This window comes from Ochotona princeps, chromosome 8, assembly GCF_030435755.1.
Source record: "Ochotona princeps isolate mOchPri1 chromosome 8, mOchPri1.hap1, whole genome shotgun sequence".
Classification (NCBI taxonomy): domain Eukaryota; kingdom Metazoa; phylum Chordata; class Mammalia; order Lagomorpha; family Ochotonidae; genus Ochotona; species Ochotona princeps.
This window is the reverse complement of record NC_080839.1, coordinates 79,128,864-79,144,459: the sequence shown is the minus strand read 5'-3', so window position 1 is coordinate 79,144,459 and position 15,596 is coordinate 79,128,864. Positions and strand designations below refer to the sequence as shown.

The 15,596-nt window shown below is 47.8% G+C and overlaps 1 protein-coding gene across 1 annotated transcript; it reads left to right on the top strand.

The window, feature by feature from the left end:
* The first annotated feature begins 471 nt into the window (after positions 1–471).
* RSAD2 (radical S-adenosyl methionine domain containing 2) lies at positions 472–14,934 on the top strand. Its single transcript, XM_004582828.2, has 6 exons — positions 472–857; positions 2,486–2,647; positions 9,413–9,642; positions 11,417–11,566; positions 13,595–13,627; positions 14,726–14,934. Exons 1-6 carry the CDS (start codon positions 512–514, stop codon positions 14,888–14,890), a joined length of 1,086 nt encoding a protein of 361 aa, XP_004582885.2. The 5' UTR covers positions 472–511; the 3' UTR covers positions 14,891–14,934.
* The last annotated feature ends 662 nt before the right edge of the window (positions 14,935–15,596 follow it).

The following is a 15,596-nucleotide window of genomic DNA, read 5'->3' as shown; positions in this document are numbered from 1 at the left end:
CTGCAAGGTTAATCTCAAATTTCACGACGTCCTCCGGGTCCATCTATGTTCTTGTGAATAAAATGTTCTCTTTACGTGTGGGTTGTGTAGCACTCATCATGACTGCAGGACGGTTGTGTAGATAAGACTGTATAGCCCCCTGTTGTGTGTATAAGATCATACAGTACCCTATTGTGTATATAGGACTATGCAGAATCCGGTTATATACACACGATTAACTAGTGCCCCACTGCGTACATATAGTGTATAGTATAGTGTCCCATCAGGTATGTAGGGCTGCATGGTATCCCACTGTATAGGACTTCACAGAGAAAGCCAGCTGCAGGCCTGTGTCATAGTCCTTCAGTCTTGGCACTGTTCCAACTTTCATTTTCTGGAGGAAGAAAACTGAAACTCAAAGTCAGCTGACAGGTGACCAGGGGGGTGTGTCCCTCCCCGGGATGGAACGCTGGCCCTCATATAAGGTGAGTGTCTGGCTGGGTGCAGAGCAGCCACCGCGACAGCAGCCACCATGCAGATGCTCGAGGCTGTCGTCTCCGCGTGGGAGCTATTGAGTGTGCTCAAGGGGTCCCTGGGCTCCCTGTGCAGCAGCCTGGCCTGGCTCTTGTGCTGGCTGAGGGCAGCACTTGTGTTCCCAGGAGCCCGGTCCACACAGCAGCAGCATATCAGAGAAGGACCTGGGGAGGCCCAGGCAGAGGATAAGGACGGCCAAGTGCCCACCATACCCTTGAGCGTCAACTACCACTTCACTCGCCAGTGCAACTACCGGTGCGGCTTCTGCTTCCATACAGCCAAGACGTCCTACGTGCTGCCCCTCAAGGAGGCCAAGAGAGGACTTCTGTTGCTCAAGGAAGCAGGTGAGTCCCGACTCTGAAAGAGGCATGGGCAGAGGAGGGGAACAGTAGGGCTGGACAGCTCCTCCAGGTCAATGAGCTGCCATTCCCATGTGGTCGAGCTGTGCTTGGCATGGGGTCAGCAAGACTTGCCCCTCCCCCCGCAGCTCCCGACACTGCTAGGTGAGTGCATGCACCTGTTCCAGCATTTGCAAAGGCGCAGTTCAGGAAGGTTATGCCACCTTTTGACTGTCCAAAGCAAAACTGGATTTGCCTTTTCCAGACAAAGTTAAAGAGAAACGTTGGAAATAAAAAAAGAGAGAGAGAGAAAAACTTGTGAGGCAAGAGCAGCAACAGTGGGGCTGGTGTTCTGGTGCAGTAAGAAGGGCCACTGCCACCCAATAGTGCTGTCCCATGGGGGTGCCAGTTGGTGTCCCAGAACTCCACACCCCATCCAGCTTCCTGCTGCTGGCCTGGGGACAGAGATGGGAGTCGGCCCAAGTGGACCCCTGCACACTCCTGAAAGGCCTAGAAGAGGCTCCTGGCTCCTGGCTTCAGCCTGTACAGCTCTGGCCACTACAGCCATCTGCATTCTCTCTCCTTTCCCTGCCCTTTTCTCTCTCTCTGGCTCTAATTTTCGGAAAAATGGGTAATTAAAAAGAAAGAAAGAAGACCAATAAATGAGTCTTTTATCTTGAATTATGTGCCTGTTCTTAGTTGGCATCCGTGTTAGCCTGGCCCTCCAGAGCAAGACCTCACTGCCAAGCTACAGGCATTTCTCGAGAACCCAGCCTGTGACAACTGAATTCTCCGAATTCATCCTTCCTTCCACTTTTACCTCCCCCTGCTTCCCAGCGTCGCTTGCAGCTGGCAGCGGGCAGGCACCATGGCTGCCTCCCCGGCGAGGGACAGCACAGTACGCATGCACGCTCCTCAGTGTGCAGCTGCCTGGAGTTCACATACAACAGAAGCTGAGCAGAAAGCAAGCAGCGACCAACAGCGCCCAGCGATGCAAGCTGCCTTCCCCCTGCCACCCTGCCCACAACCTTCACTTGTGCCTGAATCTGCACTTCACAGGAATGAAATCTCACGGGGTATCCCTGGTGGGGTCCAGCTGCCCTGCCGACTCATCATGTCTGTGTGGCCCAGAGCTTATCTCGCAGGCAAAGCCCCACAGACTCACCCTCTTCCTGGGGGGGAGGGGGCGGAGACCAGGTTCATCTCCTTATTAACACACTCATGCAGCTTTCTGGACTCACTTGCTGCCAGCAAGGCCCTAGGCCAGCTCAGCGCAGCCTTCAACATTTCCGATCACTGCGTTCCCAGGCGGGGGAGGGGGTGTCCCATTTGCAAGTCACTGGGTCTGCTCCTTGTGCCTTTGGTGTTCTTGGAAGGCTGTCCTTTTGTGTTACAAACGACACACAGCATCCCCAAGTGTTTTGCTTTTTTTCTCCTAGTAGTATCTTCTGTGCCAGCAGGCTTATCCTCACAGAGTACTTGCTGCTGGGGTCGAAGGTTGGGGCCCGGAGGATAGACAGTCTTATAGGTTGACTGACTGAATGACTGATTGATTACACTGAGAAACTGAGCATCACAGGGGGTGTTTGATGAGTGGAGACTCACGTTTGATCCCTCCAATTTCGCCCCTCCAGGGATGGAGAAGATCAACTTCTCAGGTGGGGAGCCCTTTATCCATGACCGGGGCAGGTACCTGGGTGAGCTGGTGAGATTCTGCAAGGCAGAGCTGCAGCTGCAGAGCGTGAGCATCGTCAGCAACGGAAGCCTGATCCGTGAGCGGTGGTTCAAGGATTATGGTGAGCTTCCCGGCAAGCCACTCCCCTGACTGCTGCTGCTACTGGCAGTTTCTCAATTTCTTTCCTCTTGGGGACTGAGTCCAGACTTGCTGGGCAACTGGAAGGGAAGAAAAAGTCATGCTCCTCCTGGTGTCCTTAGAAGCTGTGCATGTCTCCATGGCCGTGTGAGTTCAGAGAACGCCACATAAACAAGCCAACAGACCCCATCTGCAAGCCTGAATCCCTGTACACTTCAACTTGTCAAGGGTTGAAACTGAGGGTCCAAGCTTAGCCTCTGGTGAAGAGAGTTTGTGTATTGGACAAATCTTGAATGAATTATCTGTAGTATCAGGACTTCGAGGTGTGTGATTGTTCAATTTGGGATGGGCGGTTCCTAGGAGTCCGTTGTGTATTCAGGGCTATGAACCACTATTTCCTAAGGTGGCCGAGATCTCTTAGAGTTGAATTGCACCTGCGTGGCATGTCCTGGCTGCTGCCATCTCAGGGGGCAGTATCCAACTCTTGGACACTTTGTGTCACCTGTCAGAGTCCACCAAACAGAAGCGAGCATTTGTGATATGCTGGGGGTTAGCAAAATAGCCTTGATTGGTGAGCTCACCAACTGTGCACAAATGGAAACGTGAGGAGCACTGTGTGCCAGGTGAGGGGAAAGTGGATCAGGAAGAGCTCAAAGCAACAGATAATCCAGGTCCAGTGAGCTGCCAGCCCATGCCACAGGGGAAGGCTTTAAATGTGAGCTCTACAAGCTCAAAGCAGAGAGACAAGCAGAGGAGGCTTAGAGATGATGTGGCCAGATGCCAGCAGGAGGATTTTCTGAGTGTGTGCCTGGGTAATGCTCCCTTCCTGAGTCAGGCTCTGTGTACTCAGCTGTGGCTGGAGCACTTGACGCAGGCAGATGCTACATTGAACAGCTCAGAGCCTCGGATGGCCAATGAGGTCAGAAAGTGAGTGTGGAAGTGGATGAACGACTCGGGCAGCATAAGGGGGCTGACAAAAGACAGGCCCACTGGAAGGCCAGTGTGTGTCCCAGGTGGGATCTGTCAGGTCCTCAGATGATCCAATCCAGTGGACATTCTATGTGACATCTTCCAATTGCAATGAGTTTGAAGTATTCGGGGTTTGCTTTGAGGAAAAATGCAGTGTCGACGAATGCCCATATAGTCCCCATTGCTCAATTGCCCACCTCTGTTGAAGAGAGCTGTTCAGAGGCACCATCACTGCCCAGGGCTTAGTAACTCATTGGGCAGTGGCTGAGACTCAACCCCTCATCACTGTGAAGGCACTAAGGACACGAAGCGCCACCTGCCACACAGGCTGAGCTTCGTGTAGCAGGAACCTGCAGGGACATGCTTGGGATATCTTTCTGTGGGGTGTCCCTTTGGTTTTTGGCATCTGAGCTTCTGTACAGAGCCAGTCACTAGGTAAGTCCAGTTGTAGTCATCGGATACCTGCCTTGCAAAGTGCATCACAAATCTTGCTAAATCATCCTGGATGATCAGGTCTGGATGAGTCCAGCTCCAGACTCCGGCACACACCACAACAGGGACCCGTACATGCAGGAGTTGGCCAAGATCTGATCATGACCCCAGGCTATCCTGCAAAGATGCTAGCAGCAGGTACACAGATCTTTTCCTCACAAGAGCTCTGACTACAGGCTGAGAACAACAAGTGGGGATGTCACCGAAGGACAGTAGGGTCAGACAAACAGGAAAGATAATCTTGGCTAGAGATTCAGTTGGACATCAACTATTTGTCGTTTTAATGTAAAGGGTTCCTATGATTCAGTTTTGATTTGAGGGAATTTGGAAGAGACCCTGTATTCAGTTAGAAACTTCTTCCCAATAGGATGTGCCACTAGAAATCTATATGAATTCAATTTTTACAATATTCTGAGTTGTTGTAAGTATCAATCTATTGCATTATTCAGAAACTCATTTGTGTTAGATGCTCTGTGGACAGGAACTAAAATTACCCTAGCTGTGAACTTTGAGAACAGTTAAAGAAGTTTTTGGAACTCTTAGATCCATATTTTTTTTCATTTTCATTATTATTATTTTATGATACAGTTCCATAGGCCCTGGGATTTCCCCTATCCCCTTCTCAAATCCCACCCCCCACTGAATTCCCCCATATCATTGCAACAGTATAGTTCCTCATAACATTCATAAGTCCATCATTGCGGGCATGGACAGTGGCAGAGAACCCAGCATCCCATTGTCAAGACACATCCAACTGGGAGTCCATCCTTAACTCAGAAGTAGAGATGCATACTGCACCGTATCCTCACATCTAGACATGACAGTCTCCACTAAACAATCACTATACATTCCCCCAGATGAAAAGCCACAAACCAAATCAACAATTGGAAGAAAGAAGAAATTAACAACACCATGAAGTTAAGTAACATGCTACTGAATGACTCATGTGTCATTGAAGAAATGAAAAAGAAAATCAGGATTCAGCTTTAAGAAAATAATGCTACTGTATGACCTATGAGTCAGTGAAGAATTTAGTGAGAAAGAGTGTTTTGAGAAATGAAGCTATAAACAAAAATATCAAAATCCATAAGATGTAGCTTCTGCTAATCTTTGTTGGTGAGATGTATCTCCTGTTTATAGGCAACAAATAGATGGATTTTTTAAAATCCAATCTACCAATCTGTGCCTTTTGATTGATGAATTTAAGCCATTTGCATTCAGAATTAATATAAATGGGTAGTAATTTAGTCCTATCATTTTAGCAATGGGTTGTTCATTGATTTATTCTTCTGTTGTTATTTTACCATGTTCTTCACATTTAACTTTGGTTTTGGTGAGTTCTATTCCTGTTCTCTGTCAAGAGAACATCATTGAATATCATTTGTAGGGCAGGTTTGGAAGAGGCATATTCTTCTAACTTCTCTTTACTGTAGAAACAAATTTATTTCATTTTCATAAGTAAGACAAACTTTTGCTGGATACATTATGCTGGACTGATAACTTTTTGCTTTTAGAATCTGAAATGTGTCACTCCATTCTCTTCTGGCTTGTAGAGTTTCCTGTGAGCGGTCAGCTGTGAGTCTATAAGTCAATTTCTTTTTTCATGAGCACATTTAAGGATCTTTTCCTTATGCTCAAATTAAGAGAGCTAGATAATCATGTGTTGTGGTGAAGATTGCTTTTGGTCAAGCCTGTTGGGAGTTCTGTGTACCTCCTGGATGTTGTTTCCCAATTCTTTCTCCAGACTAGGGAAATTTTCCTTTACTATTCTATTAAATACATTTGTAAACCCAGCTTCTCTTTCTGTACCTTCTGGAACTCCCATAGCTTTTATATTTGGCCTTTTAATAATGTCTTTTAATTCTTGCATACGTTTTTAGCTTGCCCCAGCTCTGCTTCCAGCTTTTCAATTGGTTGTCCATGGTGACAAGACATCTCTTCCAATTCTGAGATTCTTTCTTCTACCTCCTTCATTCTATGATTAAGACTTTCTACAGAATTTTTATTTTGCTCTATAGCATCCTTCATTTCCAATAAGTTGGCCTGATTTTGTTGTAGTGTTGTCATTTCCTGGGCGATATATTGTTCAAATTCCTGCGTGTGCTTCTCATTGTTGATAAGAAGCTTTATAGCAAGTGTTTTGAATTCTGTAATCCCCCATTTTCTCAATGTATTCCTCAGTTAACTCTGAGGTTTTTGCTCCTTTACAGGGGAGTCTTCAGTAAAATTCACTGTGCCTTTGTCTCTCGCTCTGCTCTTGGTCACTGTACTTCTGGTCAGCAGATTTTTCTCTTTAGGACAGTTTTCTAAACTATGTCACTCACAGATCTGCAATTCAACTTTACTTACTGTGGTTGGTACACAGTTTCTTGCAGTCACTTGTGCCACTGCCTCCAGTGAGTTTCAGATCTGCGCTCTTATTTAAGACTCTCACCATGGTCTCCGTAGCCCTAGCTACTGGCTCACCTCTCTCCATCGCCTGTGATCCTCTACTGAGGCTGCACTGTTGTCCATATAACCTTTGTTCCACTTCCGATTCAAAGTTCACAGGATTAGGGACACACCAGGTGTCCTGTACAGCTAGGTTGTCAGTAGTGCTGATCCTGACGGAATTTTTGGCCGTTAGGTCTGATCTGAGGGCCACATGGACCTATTTTGTGTCGGAAGTTGCCACAGTCAGTATTATTTTTGATATGGGACCAGTGAGTTCACCCCTAACTCAGCTGTGTGCAGCTCACTGTTGTCTCTGCAGTCTCAAAGCCTTTGCCACACTGTAAAAAATGATGCCTGATGTTCCTCTCATGGAGTTCTTAATCTGCTACCCAGACATATTTTTGGTGGAACCTGTAGGATGCCACGTTGTTGCAATTCACTGATCCAGAAATGAGGTCATGTCCAGCTTAGTTCATGTGCAGTCCTGCCCCAAAGCCTTTACCTCACTACATAAGATGGCCCTTGACTCAGCTCTACTAGGGGTCTGGGCAGTGAAACCCACCCTGTTCCTGCACTGCCTGTTTGGGATCTACTGCTCTGTCTCTGCTCCTGGTCAAGGCAAACAGGTGAGCAGGATGGGCAGTTCTTTGCCTGGGTTCACCTCCTGAGTTCCTGTTGAACTCCCCTTTCTGCCTGGATGTTGGTGGAGTTCCAGTTGCTGGTGGAGCTCAGATCGCTGCTTGCTGAATGGCACTGGGGTATCCCGTCACTGGAACAGCACACTGCTGTCTCTGCTGCTTTCCTGTGTCCATCAGTGTCCAGGTGCCCCGTCTGTCATCAGTCTGTCCTCTTGTATTTCCTGGAATGTGCCCTCTCTGCTTCACCCTGGCTAAGGTTTCTCTGTCTCTTTGAATGTGTCCTTACCCTTTTGTGCCATCTTGCTTCTCCTAGATCCATAATTTTTCAAAGGAAAAAAACAATTGACTCCTGAAAATCATAATAACTTGGAAAAGTCAAACTTAATCCATTGCAAGGTAAACTTGGCCGTAGAGAATGCCTGCTGGTGAGAGCCAAAGGGATTGCACGAAGATGAGAAGTACACTAAGCGAGCTAGGGAGGCAGAGCTGATGTAGCAGAGCTGGTATCAGGGGCACACAGCAAACACAGGCCTCCCGCAGGAACACTATCACAGCTCTCCCAGCCGCTGCCCGGGGAAGGGATGCTGATGCTCCGGGGTTCTCAGCACCCCAGAGAGCTCTGCCTCACACAGCACTCTGTAAATATTGACATGGTGATTGAAAGGAGTAGGAGTGCTGGGGGAAACTTAGCGACGTAGAGAGATGCTGTATGTTTTCTGTGGAAGAACTGGCTCTGTACGTTGGGGGAAAGAGAAGCGAATCCAGAATCACTCATAAGAATGGCTAGAAGACTCCCAAGAGAAGAAAACTTCCAAAAACCCATGAACATGCATCTTACAAACAAGCCATGGATAGATATCAATAATGTTTTGCACCACGAAGTTTTTTTTTTTTTTTTTTTTGAGATTTATTTTATTTTTATTGGGAAGTCAGATATACGGAGAGGAGGAGAGACAGAGAAGAAAGATCTTCTGACTAATGATTCACTCCCCAAGGGGACATATTGATCAGAGCTGTGCAGATTCAAAGCCAGGAGCCAGGAACTTCCTCCAGGTGTCCCACACGAGTGCAGGGTCCCAAGGCTTTGGGTCACCCTCGACTGCTTTCCAACCACAAGCAGGGAGCTGGATGGGAAGCGGGGCTGCTGCAACATAAACCAGCGCCCATATGGGATCCTGCAAAGCACGTGCAAGGCAAGGACTTTAGCTGCTAGGCTACTGTGCCAGGCTGCCCAAAAGTTTGTTTGTTTGTTTGTCTGTTTGTTTAATCTGGTTTTCCATGAATCTTTTGAAGGATCCTCATGTCTTTCTACCTGAGAAGTTACATAGTTTGTACTCAAGAATAATGTTTTTAATTCCTTTAAATATATTAGCAAGTACTCATATGCATAATAAACAGGATTTTTTGTTTGTTTTTCTTATACTTTATTTTTTATATATATTTTTATTAATTATTTTGCATTATGTGACAGTTTCATAGGCTCTGGGAATCCCCCACCTCTCCCCCTCTCCTCCCCCCTGGTGGATTCCTCCACCTTGATCTAGTATTACAGTTCAAATTCAATCAAGATTCTTTCCTTGCAAACATATACCAAGCATGGAGTCCAGCTACTTATTTTCCTTAAAAGGTTCATTATGAACCAGGTACAGTAGCCTAGCAGCTTAAGTCCTTGCCTTGAACATGTCAGAATCTCATATGGGCGCCGGTTTGTGCCCCAGCAGCCCCACTTCCCATCCAGCTCCCTGCTTGTGGCCTGGGAAAGCAGTTGAGAACGGCCCAAGCCTTGGCACTCTGCACCCGCGTGGGAGACCCAGAAGAGGCTCAAGACTCCGGGCTTCAGATCAGATCAGCTTCAGCCTTTGTGGCTACTTGGGGAGTGAATCATGAGACTGAAGATCTTTCCTCTCTGTTTCTCCGCCCCTCTGTATATCTGACTTCCCAATAAAGAATAAATAAGCCTTTAAAAAATGTAAAAAGGTTTATTACACATGTCTTCAACATCTCAGCATGTGAAAATGCTGTCAAGATCATTTCATCCCAGTACCAAGTATGACCCACACCTCAGTAGCTTTTGGAACCATGAGGAACATGTCTTCTTAAAAAATGAAAACAAGTCATCTCAGTGGCCCTAGGGGGTGGTCCTGGGGTCATCTGAGTGACCCAAGGGGGCAGCCCTGGGATACAACTGCTCACAATAACTTGCTTGGTCTCCTCAGGTGAATATTTGGACATCCTTGCCATTTCCTGCGACAGCTTTGACGAGCAGGTCAATGTCCTCATTGGCCGTGGTCAAGGGAAGAAGAACCACGTGGAAAACCTGCAGAAGCTGAGAGCCTGGTGCAAGGAGTACAGGGTGGCCTTCAAAATCAACTCAGTGATCAACCGCTTCAACGTGGATGAGGACATGAACGAACAGATCAAAGCACTGAACCCTGTCCGCTGGAAGGTAAGCCTGCGGGATTGCATCTGACGGGTTTGAGCCAGAAAATGTGCAGGACAGCATTTCTTCCATGAAACCACAAGCAGGGGCTCTTGTCAGTTCTGAGGCAGAGAGCACGGCCAGGGGCTCAGCTACAAGGTCTGAGCCCTCACCCTGGGCCCTCACCCTGGGCTGCCTGCCTGGGCCTCATGCTGCTGCTGCTGCTGCTGCCGCACTGTCTCCCTCACCGCCCTGTGGCCTCCCCTCTCTGGTGGGGGTCCTGCCTCTCACGGCTCTGGTTGCTTTCATCTCCTCCTGCTTTTCCCCAGTCCTTCGGCTCCTCTCTGCTTCCGCTTCTCTGGCTCACTGCAGATAGGGCCATTTCCAAATCCATGAAGTCTCAACATTATTTCTAAGCTCATGAAAATGACCTCAGAGTAGTTTAGAAGATGACATCACTAAATTCTATGCCAAATATGCCTTCCCATAAAGTCCCTTTGGATCTGGGCCCTGCATGGGTTCTGTCTTGGGTTGGCTGTCATTTAGTGTCTTCGGGACAAATGGCTGGGCTTCCCTCAGTTTTGCTTTGGGTTAATGAATTGGTCATAGAGGAGTAATACAGTGTATACCACTCCCAGCACAGCACAAAAAGAGTTCTAGAAGGGATGACCTGCAATTGAGAAACTAAAAAACCAGACAGACACAAGATAATGACTACAGACACAGTGGTCAGAGGGAGGCCCCCTTCTCTGAAGAAGGAGGTCAACCCAGAAGCTGGCTGCCTCCGGCTTTTAGTGGAATGCTTGGGAGTCAAATTACAGGAGTTGATGCTGCACACATGTTGACAGCTTTGTCCCTGTTGGTCCTAACCAGCCAGCCCTTGGTGAGCAGAAAGCAGCACTGTGACCCAAACACAGAAGCCAGTATGTGAGAGTCTCAAGACTATCGTAGAGTACACAGCCCTGTGACCTTGGACTGTCCTCTGCAGGCCTCCGCCTCCGGCTTGGGCTGGCGCCCACTCACAGGGCATTGCCGCACTTTGATCTCAGCCTCCAGCAGCAGCATGTCTGTGAACTCAGACTCCTGCTCGTCTTGATCAAGTCACAGACTGCCTGCAGTCGCATACACACGCACTGGCATAGCTTTATTTTCCTACAAGACGGTGGAAAAAGAATATCCGTGGCTCTGGAAAACTACTGTTACGTGTTAAGTGAAAAACATACATACTCTAGAAACTTTTTTTTTTAAAGATTTATTTTATTTTTATTACAAAGTCAGATATGCTGAGAGGAGAGATAGAGAGGAAGTGGAGCTGCCGGGATTAGAACCAGCGGCCATATGGGATCAAGGCGAGGACCTTAGCCACTAGGCCACGCTGCCGAGCCCTAGAAACTTTTTTTTACTAAAAATCAACAGAAATGACAAAACATTGATTTTTTTCCATGCTTTTTGGCTTACAAATGATATATATTTGATATGTGTTATACATTTTCTTCAACAAAACATATTTCATAGTCTTTAAATATTAAATTTTAAGATAGGTCAATTACAGTACACAGCAGTATTTGGAAGTCTGTATTTTAGGACTGCGTTTTCAACAGCACGTTCCAAAAGTCCAGGGCTATTTTTCCACTTCCCCAGCATGATTCTAACTGGATGCTCCTGGCTCCCAGGGTCTTCCTTGCTTGGGGTGGCGGGAGCAGGGAGGGACGATGGGGGAGGTGGGGAGTACGTCTGGGGTGGAGACAGGTGTAGGGGATGAGAAATGGCGGCTCCTTCCAAGACAACACTGTGCCTTCAGGTCTTTCAGTGTCTCCTGATTGAGGGTGAGAATTCCGGAGAAGACGCCTTAAGAGAAGCAGCGAGATTTGTCATTAGTGATGAAGAGTTTGAAGGATTCCTGGAGCGTCACAAAGAAGTGTCCTGTTTGGTGCCGGAATCAAACCAGAAGGTTGTAAAACCCAAACATCATTTTGCGCACCATCACACCTTAGTTGGACTTTAAAGAGGAAGTCTCGCCCCAGGGCTCTGCCCAGTGGTGACGAGAGGTGGGAGCAGCGCAGGCCCGGACCCAGGCTGCACCCGGTCACCTGCCAGCGCCCAGCAGTGCAGGCCTGTTCCCAGGCTGCTGCCGGTCACCTGGCAGCACGGGGCGCTCCGTGAGCCTCGGTCTGTCTCTCCACAAAAGGCTGCAATGGCCCCTTGGAGAACGCGTGATTTTATAGATCCTGCTTTGTGTAATCTCTGGGTGCAGCTCACAAAGGCTTTACCTTGATAAGTCACATACCTGATGCAATGTCTAAATATAGAATAATTGGAATGGAATAACATTATCACTTTGTTTATTTAGATGATCTCTACTGCTAATTTTAAAGTTAAATAGGCTGTAAAAAAACCTTCCTTTCACCAACTCTTAATTTTCAAGTATAATCAGACATGGATGTTAGGATGAATTGCATAGACAGACCAAACAATGTTGACCATGGCAGAGAAGATCCAGGTACTATGAGAGTCAGAGTTGATAATCAATGAACTCTCAGAGAATAAGGGAAAAGGTTACTTGTTCCTGACACAGCAAAGGAACCCCTTACATAAATGAAGATGTAACATAAAATTTTAAATGATCAATGCTATGTTTTAGAATGTAAAAATTTAAAATATACATTGCATACATCATAAACTTAAAAATTAGAATACTTTACCATGATATAATATACTCAATTACACCAAATAAGATACTTTTCATAAAAAGTTTACTATGTCAATGAGGATCTATTAGCAACAAAGGAAATCAGGAATAAACATAAGTAGATCATTTGTAGAAGAAAAACAAATAGTGAATAAGTATTTTAAACTTATTTGATATTACCAGCATCCAAAGAGATAAAAATTAAAATAAGAAGCATGAAGACACAGTAACAGAGGCAATTTTACATTGTTTGATGGGTAGTAAGGCACTACAGCTTTCATAGAAAATTAATTGCTAAATTATAACAACAACTTGTAAATGACCACATAGTTCCATGAGAAAGTCTACCTTATGGTGTTATTACTGTGTTTTAAACTTATTGATGTAAGAATCTGAAAGACAGAGTGACCAAGAGAAAGGACACAGTGCATCCACCGCTCCGCTCCTCCAAGGCCAAGAGCAGTCCCGTCCACTCGGGCTGAGTCCAGGAGCCACAGACTCCACTGGTCTCTGCTCTCATGGCAGGCACTTGGGCGTTGGAGCCAGTGTCTGCTGGCCTCCACTGGGAATTAGCAATGAGTCGCAAGGAAAGCTTTGGGATTGCAGGACTGAGAGTAATAGCACTAAAGGCAGCCTAAAACACAGCATACAGGGACAGGTGACCATGCAAGTTCACAGGCTGACACTTCCACCGATTAGCATATTTCAAGGAGTATGAAGCGACAAGGGTTCGTCCTCACAACCACGTATTAGACACATAAGAAAACTAATATGCAAAGTTATTTATAATTTTAATTCTGATGTACAAAACAAACACACACGGGAAGGGCATTGCTCAGTTTCCCCGGGCATGCAGTGAGATAACCAAACGTGGCTCAGGAAGCAGGTGTGGGACTTGAGATGAGCAGAATGACTCAACGGGGACCAACACTCATCCGGTCATTGTGTTTTCTTTGATATCCCATTAACCATATACCTAAGATAGTTTTAAAACATTGACTAAAACATAGCAAACAGGTGGACATGGAGCCTGCCCTTGCCCTCTTCTTTTAAAACTTTCCTGCCCCCATCAGGGTGTTTTGTTGTTCATGCTTAGTTCAACATCATCCCATAAATTCCAACTATGAATCGGAGAACTTGACCCCCAAGTGTGTGGCAGGGATGTTGGCTCTGCTGGAATCTGCTGGAGTCTGCACACACAGAGTCCATCCTCGGGTGGGTCATGTACAGGAACCCGAGCCCGGAGGCACAGTCGGGGACACTAACCTTGTATTTAATGTTTCCTTGCAGATGAAAGACTCCTACCTCATTCTGGATGAATACGTGAGTATTGCCGATGAGCCGTGGAGTGACCCCACACAGCTCATTAAGCAATGATGCTAGGGTTGAGTTCTGATGAGCGTCATCTCATTAGAGTGCCCCTGGACTGGCACTCATAGCTTTCCAGGCAGTCCTTCTTATTAGCACAAACAGGCCGTGGCATCACCTTGCCAGGCTCTGCACACGGCCTACCAACAGGCACAGGCCTAAACCCAGGCTCATGTGATGTCATCCAGGTAGCCATGCATTTAAACACGCCTCCTTGAGCCAGATACGACATGTCTGGCATAGGCCTCCCTTATTCTGGGGCTTCTCCAGGTTGCTTTGCCGGGGTGGAACCATGCATCACATTATCCTAAATAATCAGGCGCTGGCAGCTGGGCCAGGCTGATAAAACTAGGTAGTGGGTAGGGAGGGCGTATCGTCCCTCTGCGACCACTATTGATATCATGTCCACCTCCACTGCCTCCCAAGGGAAACAACATCTACGCATTACTAACAGGACAAATAATTGCATCCCAAGAACTGCTTTTTAAGAAACAAGTCGTAGATTCAATGCTGGACTGCACTGGGGAGGAGGAAATGCATAGACACGATTAGAAGGGAACAAAAAGGAAGATTCTGTGAGAGCTGCCGGCTGCTTCATTCCCTCTCCCCGGCGGAAAAGGATCCGGTGACTGTCCAAGCTCAGACAGTACCGAGCCATTTGCTTCCGCAGAGCGTCCTCTTGCAGTCACACACACACACACACACACACACTCCATAACAGCTCACTTTTCCACTCCTATTCCCTCTCAAAGAGCTCCTGCTGCAGCCCAGGGTTCCACGCCTGTCACACGCCTGTCACACGCCTGTCGCTTGAGGACACACGAGCCTCCTGCAGCCAGTGCGCAGTTCTCTGCCCTGGCTTGCACCACCTGCTGTGTGTTCTCCAGCAGCCTCCTCCCTCCTGTGAGCGCGGGGCTGCCGTCCCAGGAGTCAGGCTCCTGCCCACCACTCTCAGTAGATGTCCTTACCTGTGCAGCCTATCACAATGTGCTTTGGATGGGGACCCGGGGAAATACCGCAGGAATAACAGCCGCTGCACTGTGCATGTTCCAGATGCGCTTCCTGAACTGTCAGAATGGACGGAAGGACCCTTCCAAGTCCATCCTGGACGTCGGAGTACACGAAGCCATCAAGTTCAGCGGATTTGATGAAAATATGTTTCTGAAGCGAGGAGGCAAATACGTGTGGAGCAAGGCAGACCTGCAGCTGGAGTGGTAGAGCTGAAACTGGGCAAGGCCTGGGTTCCCTGCGGGCACGCGGCCCTGGGGGACTGACGGCTCACTTTCTCCACATCTGAAACCAATTGCTACACCACCCTCCAGCCCTGGGAGTTGGCGGACATGCCCATCACCACGATGGCCGAGGCTGTTCTCAGCTTCATTTACTAAAGGGAGAGAGGGGGAAAGAGACAGCAAACCCCCTTCCAAAAAACAGGCTTCGGATTTGGGTTTTGAGCGACGCCTGCCCCGACTCGGGCCTCTTTATCTCGCACTGCTTCTCTCCCCCGGCCCATGTTTGTCTCCTTTGATGGAGTCAGTTGCTCTCTGTTAAGGATGAAGATGGCAGTGTTCCCGCCTGGAAATGTTACAGCTTTGCTCTGAATCTGCTGCTTGGAAGCCTCCTTCCCTCGCTCCCCTACTGCCGTGGCCGTCTCCAGCGTTTTAGCCAGAAGTTCACCGTTGTCAGGTGCCGTTGTCGCCGCAGCTACCGCGTGGTGCCTTCCTGACAGGGCACCTTGCAGCGTCAGAGGACTCATCAGGCCACACAAGCCGGTCCAGCTGGGCTTCTCCAAACCGCTGCTCAGTGACTACCAACAAGCTGGCCTCCCTGTGAGAGCTCCAGGTTCACAGGACTTAGAAAGTTACTGTTTCGGGCTTGGCAGCATGGCCTAGTGGCTAAGGTCCTCGCCTTGATCCCATATGGC

Excerpts from the sequence above, each read along its gene's own strand:
- RSAD2 (XM_004582828.2), top strand. The coding sequence starts at position 512 with ATGCAGATGCTCGAGGCTGTCGTCTCCGCGTGGGAGCTATTGAGTGTG. Across the intron at positions 858-2,485 it reads TCTGTTGCTCAAGGAAGCAG|GGATGGAGAAGATCAACTTC; the intron begins GTGAGTCCCGAC and ends TCGCCCCTCCAG. Across the intron at positions 9,643-11,416 it reads TGAACCCTGTCCGCTGGAAG|GTCTTTCAGTGTCTCCTGAT; the intron begins GTAAGCCTGCGG and ends CTGTGCCTTCAG.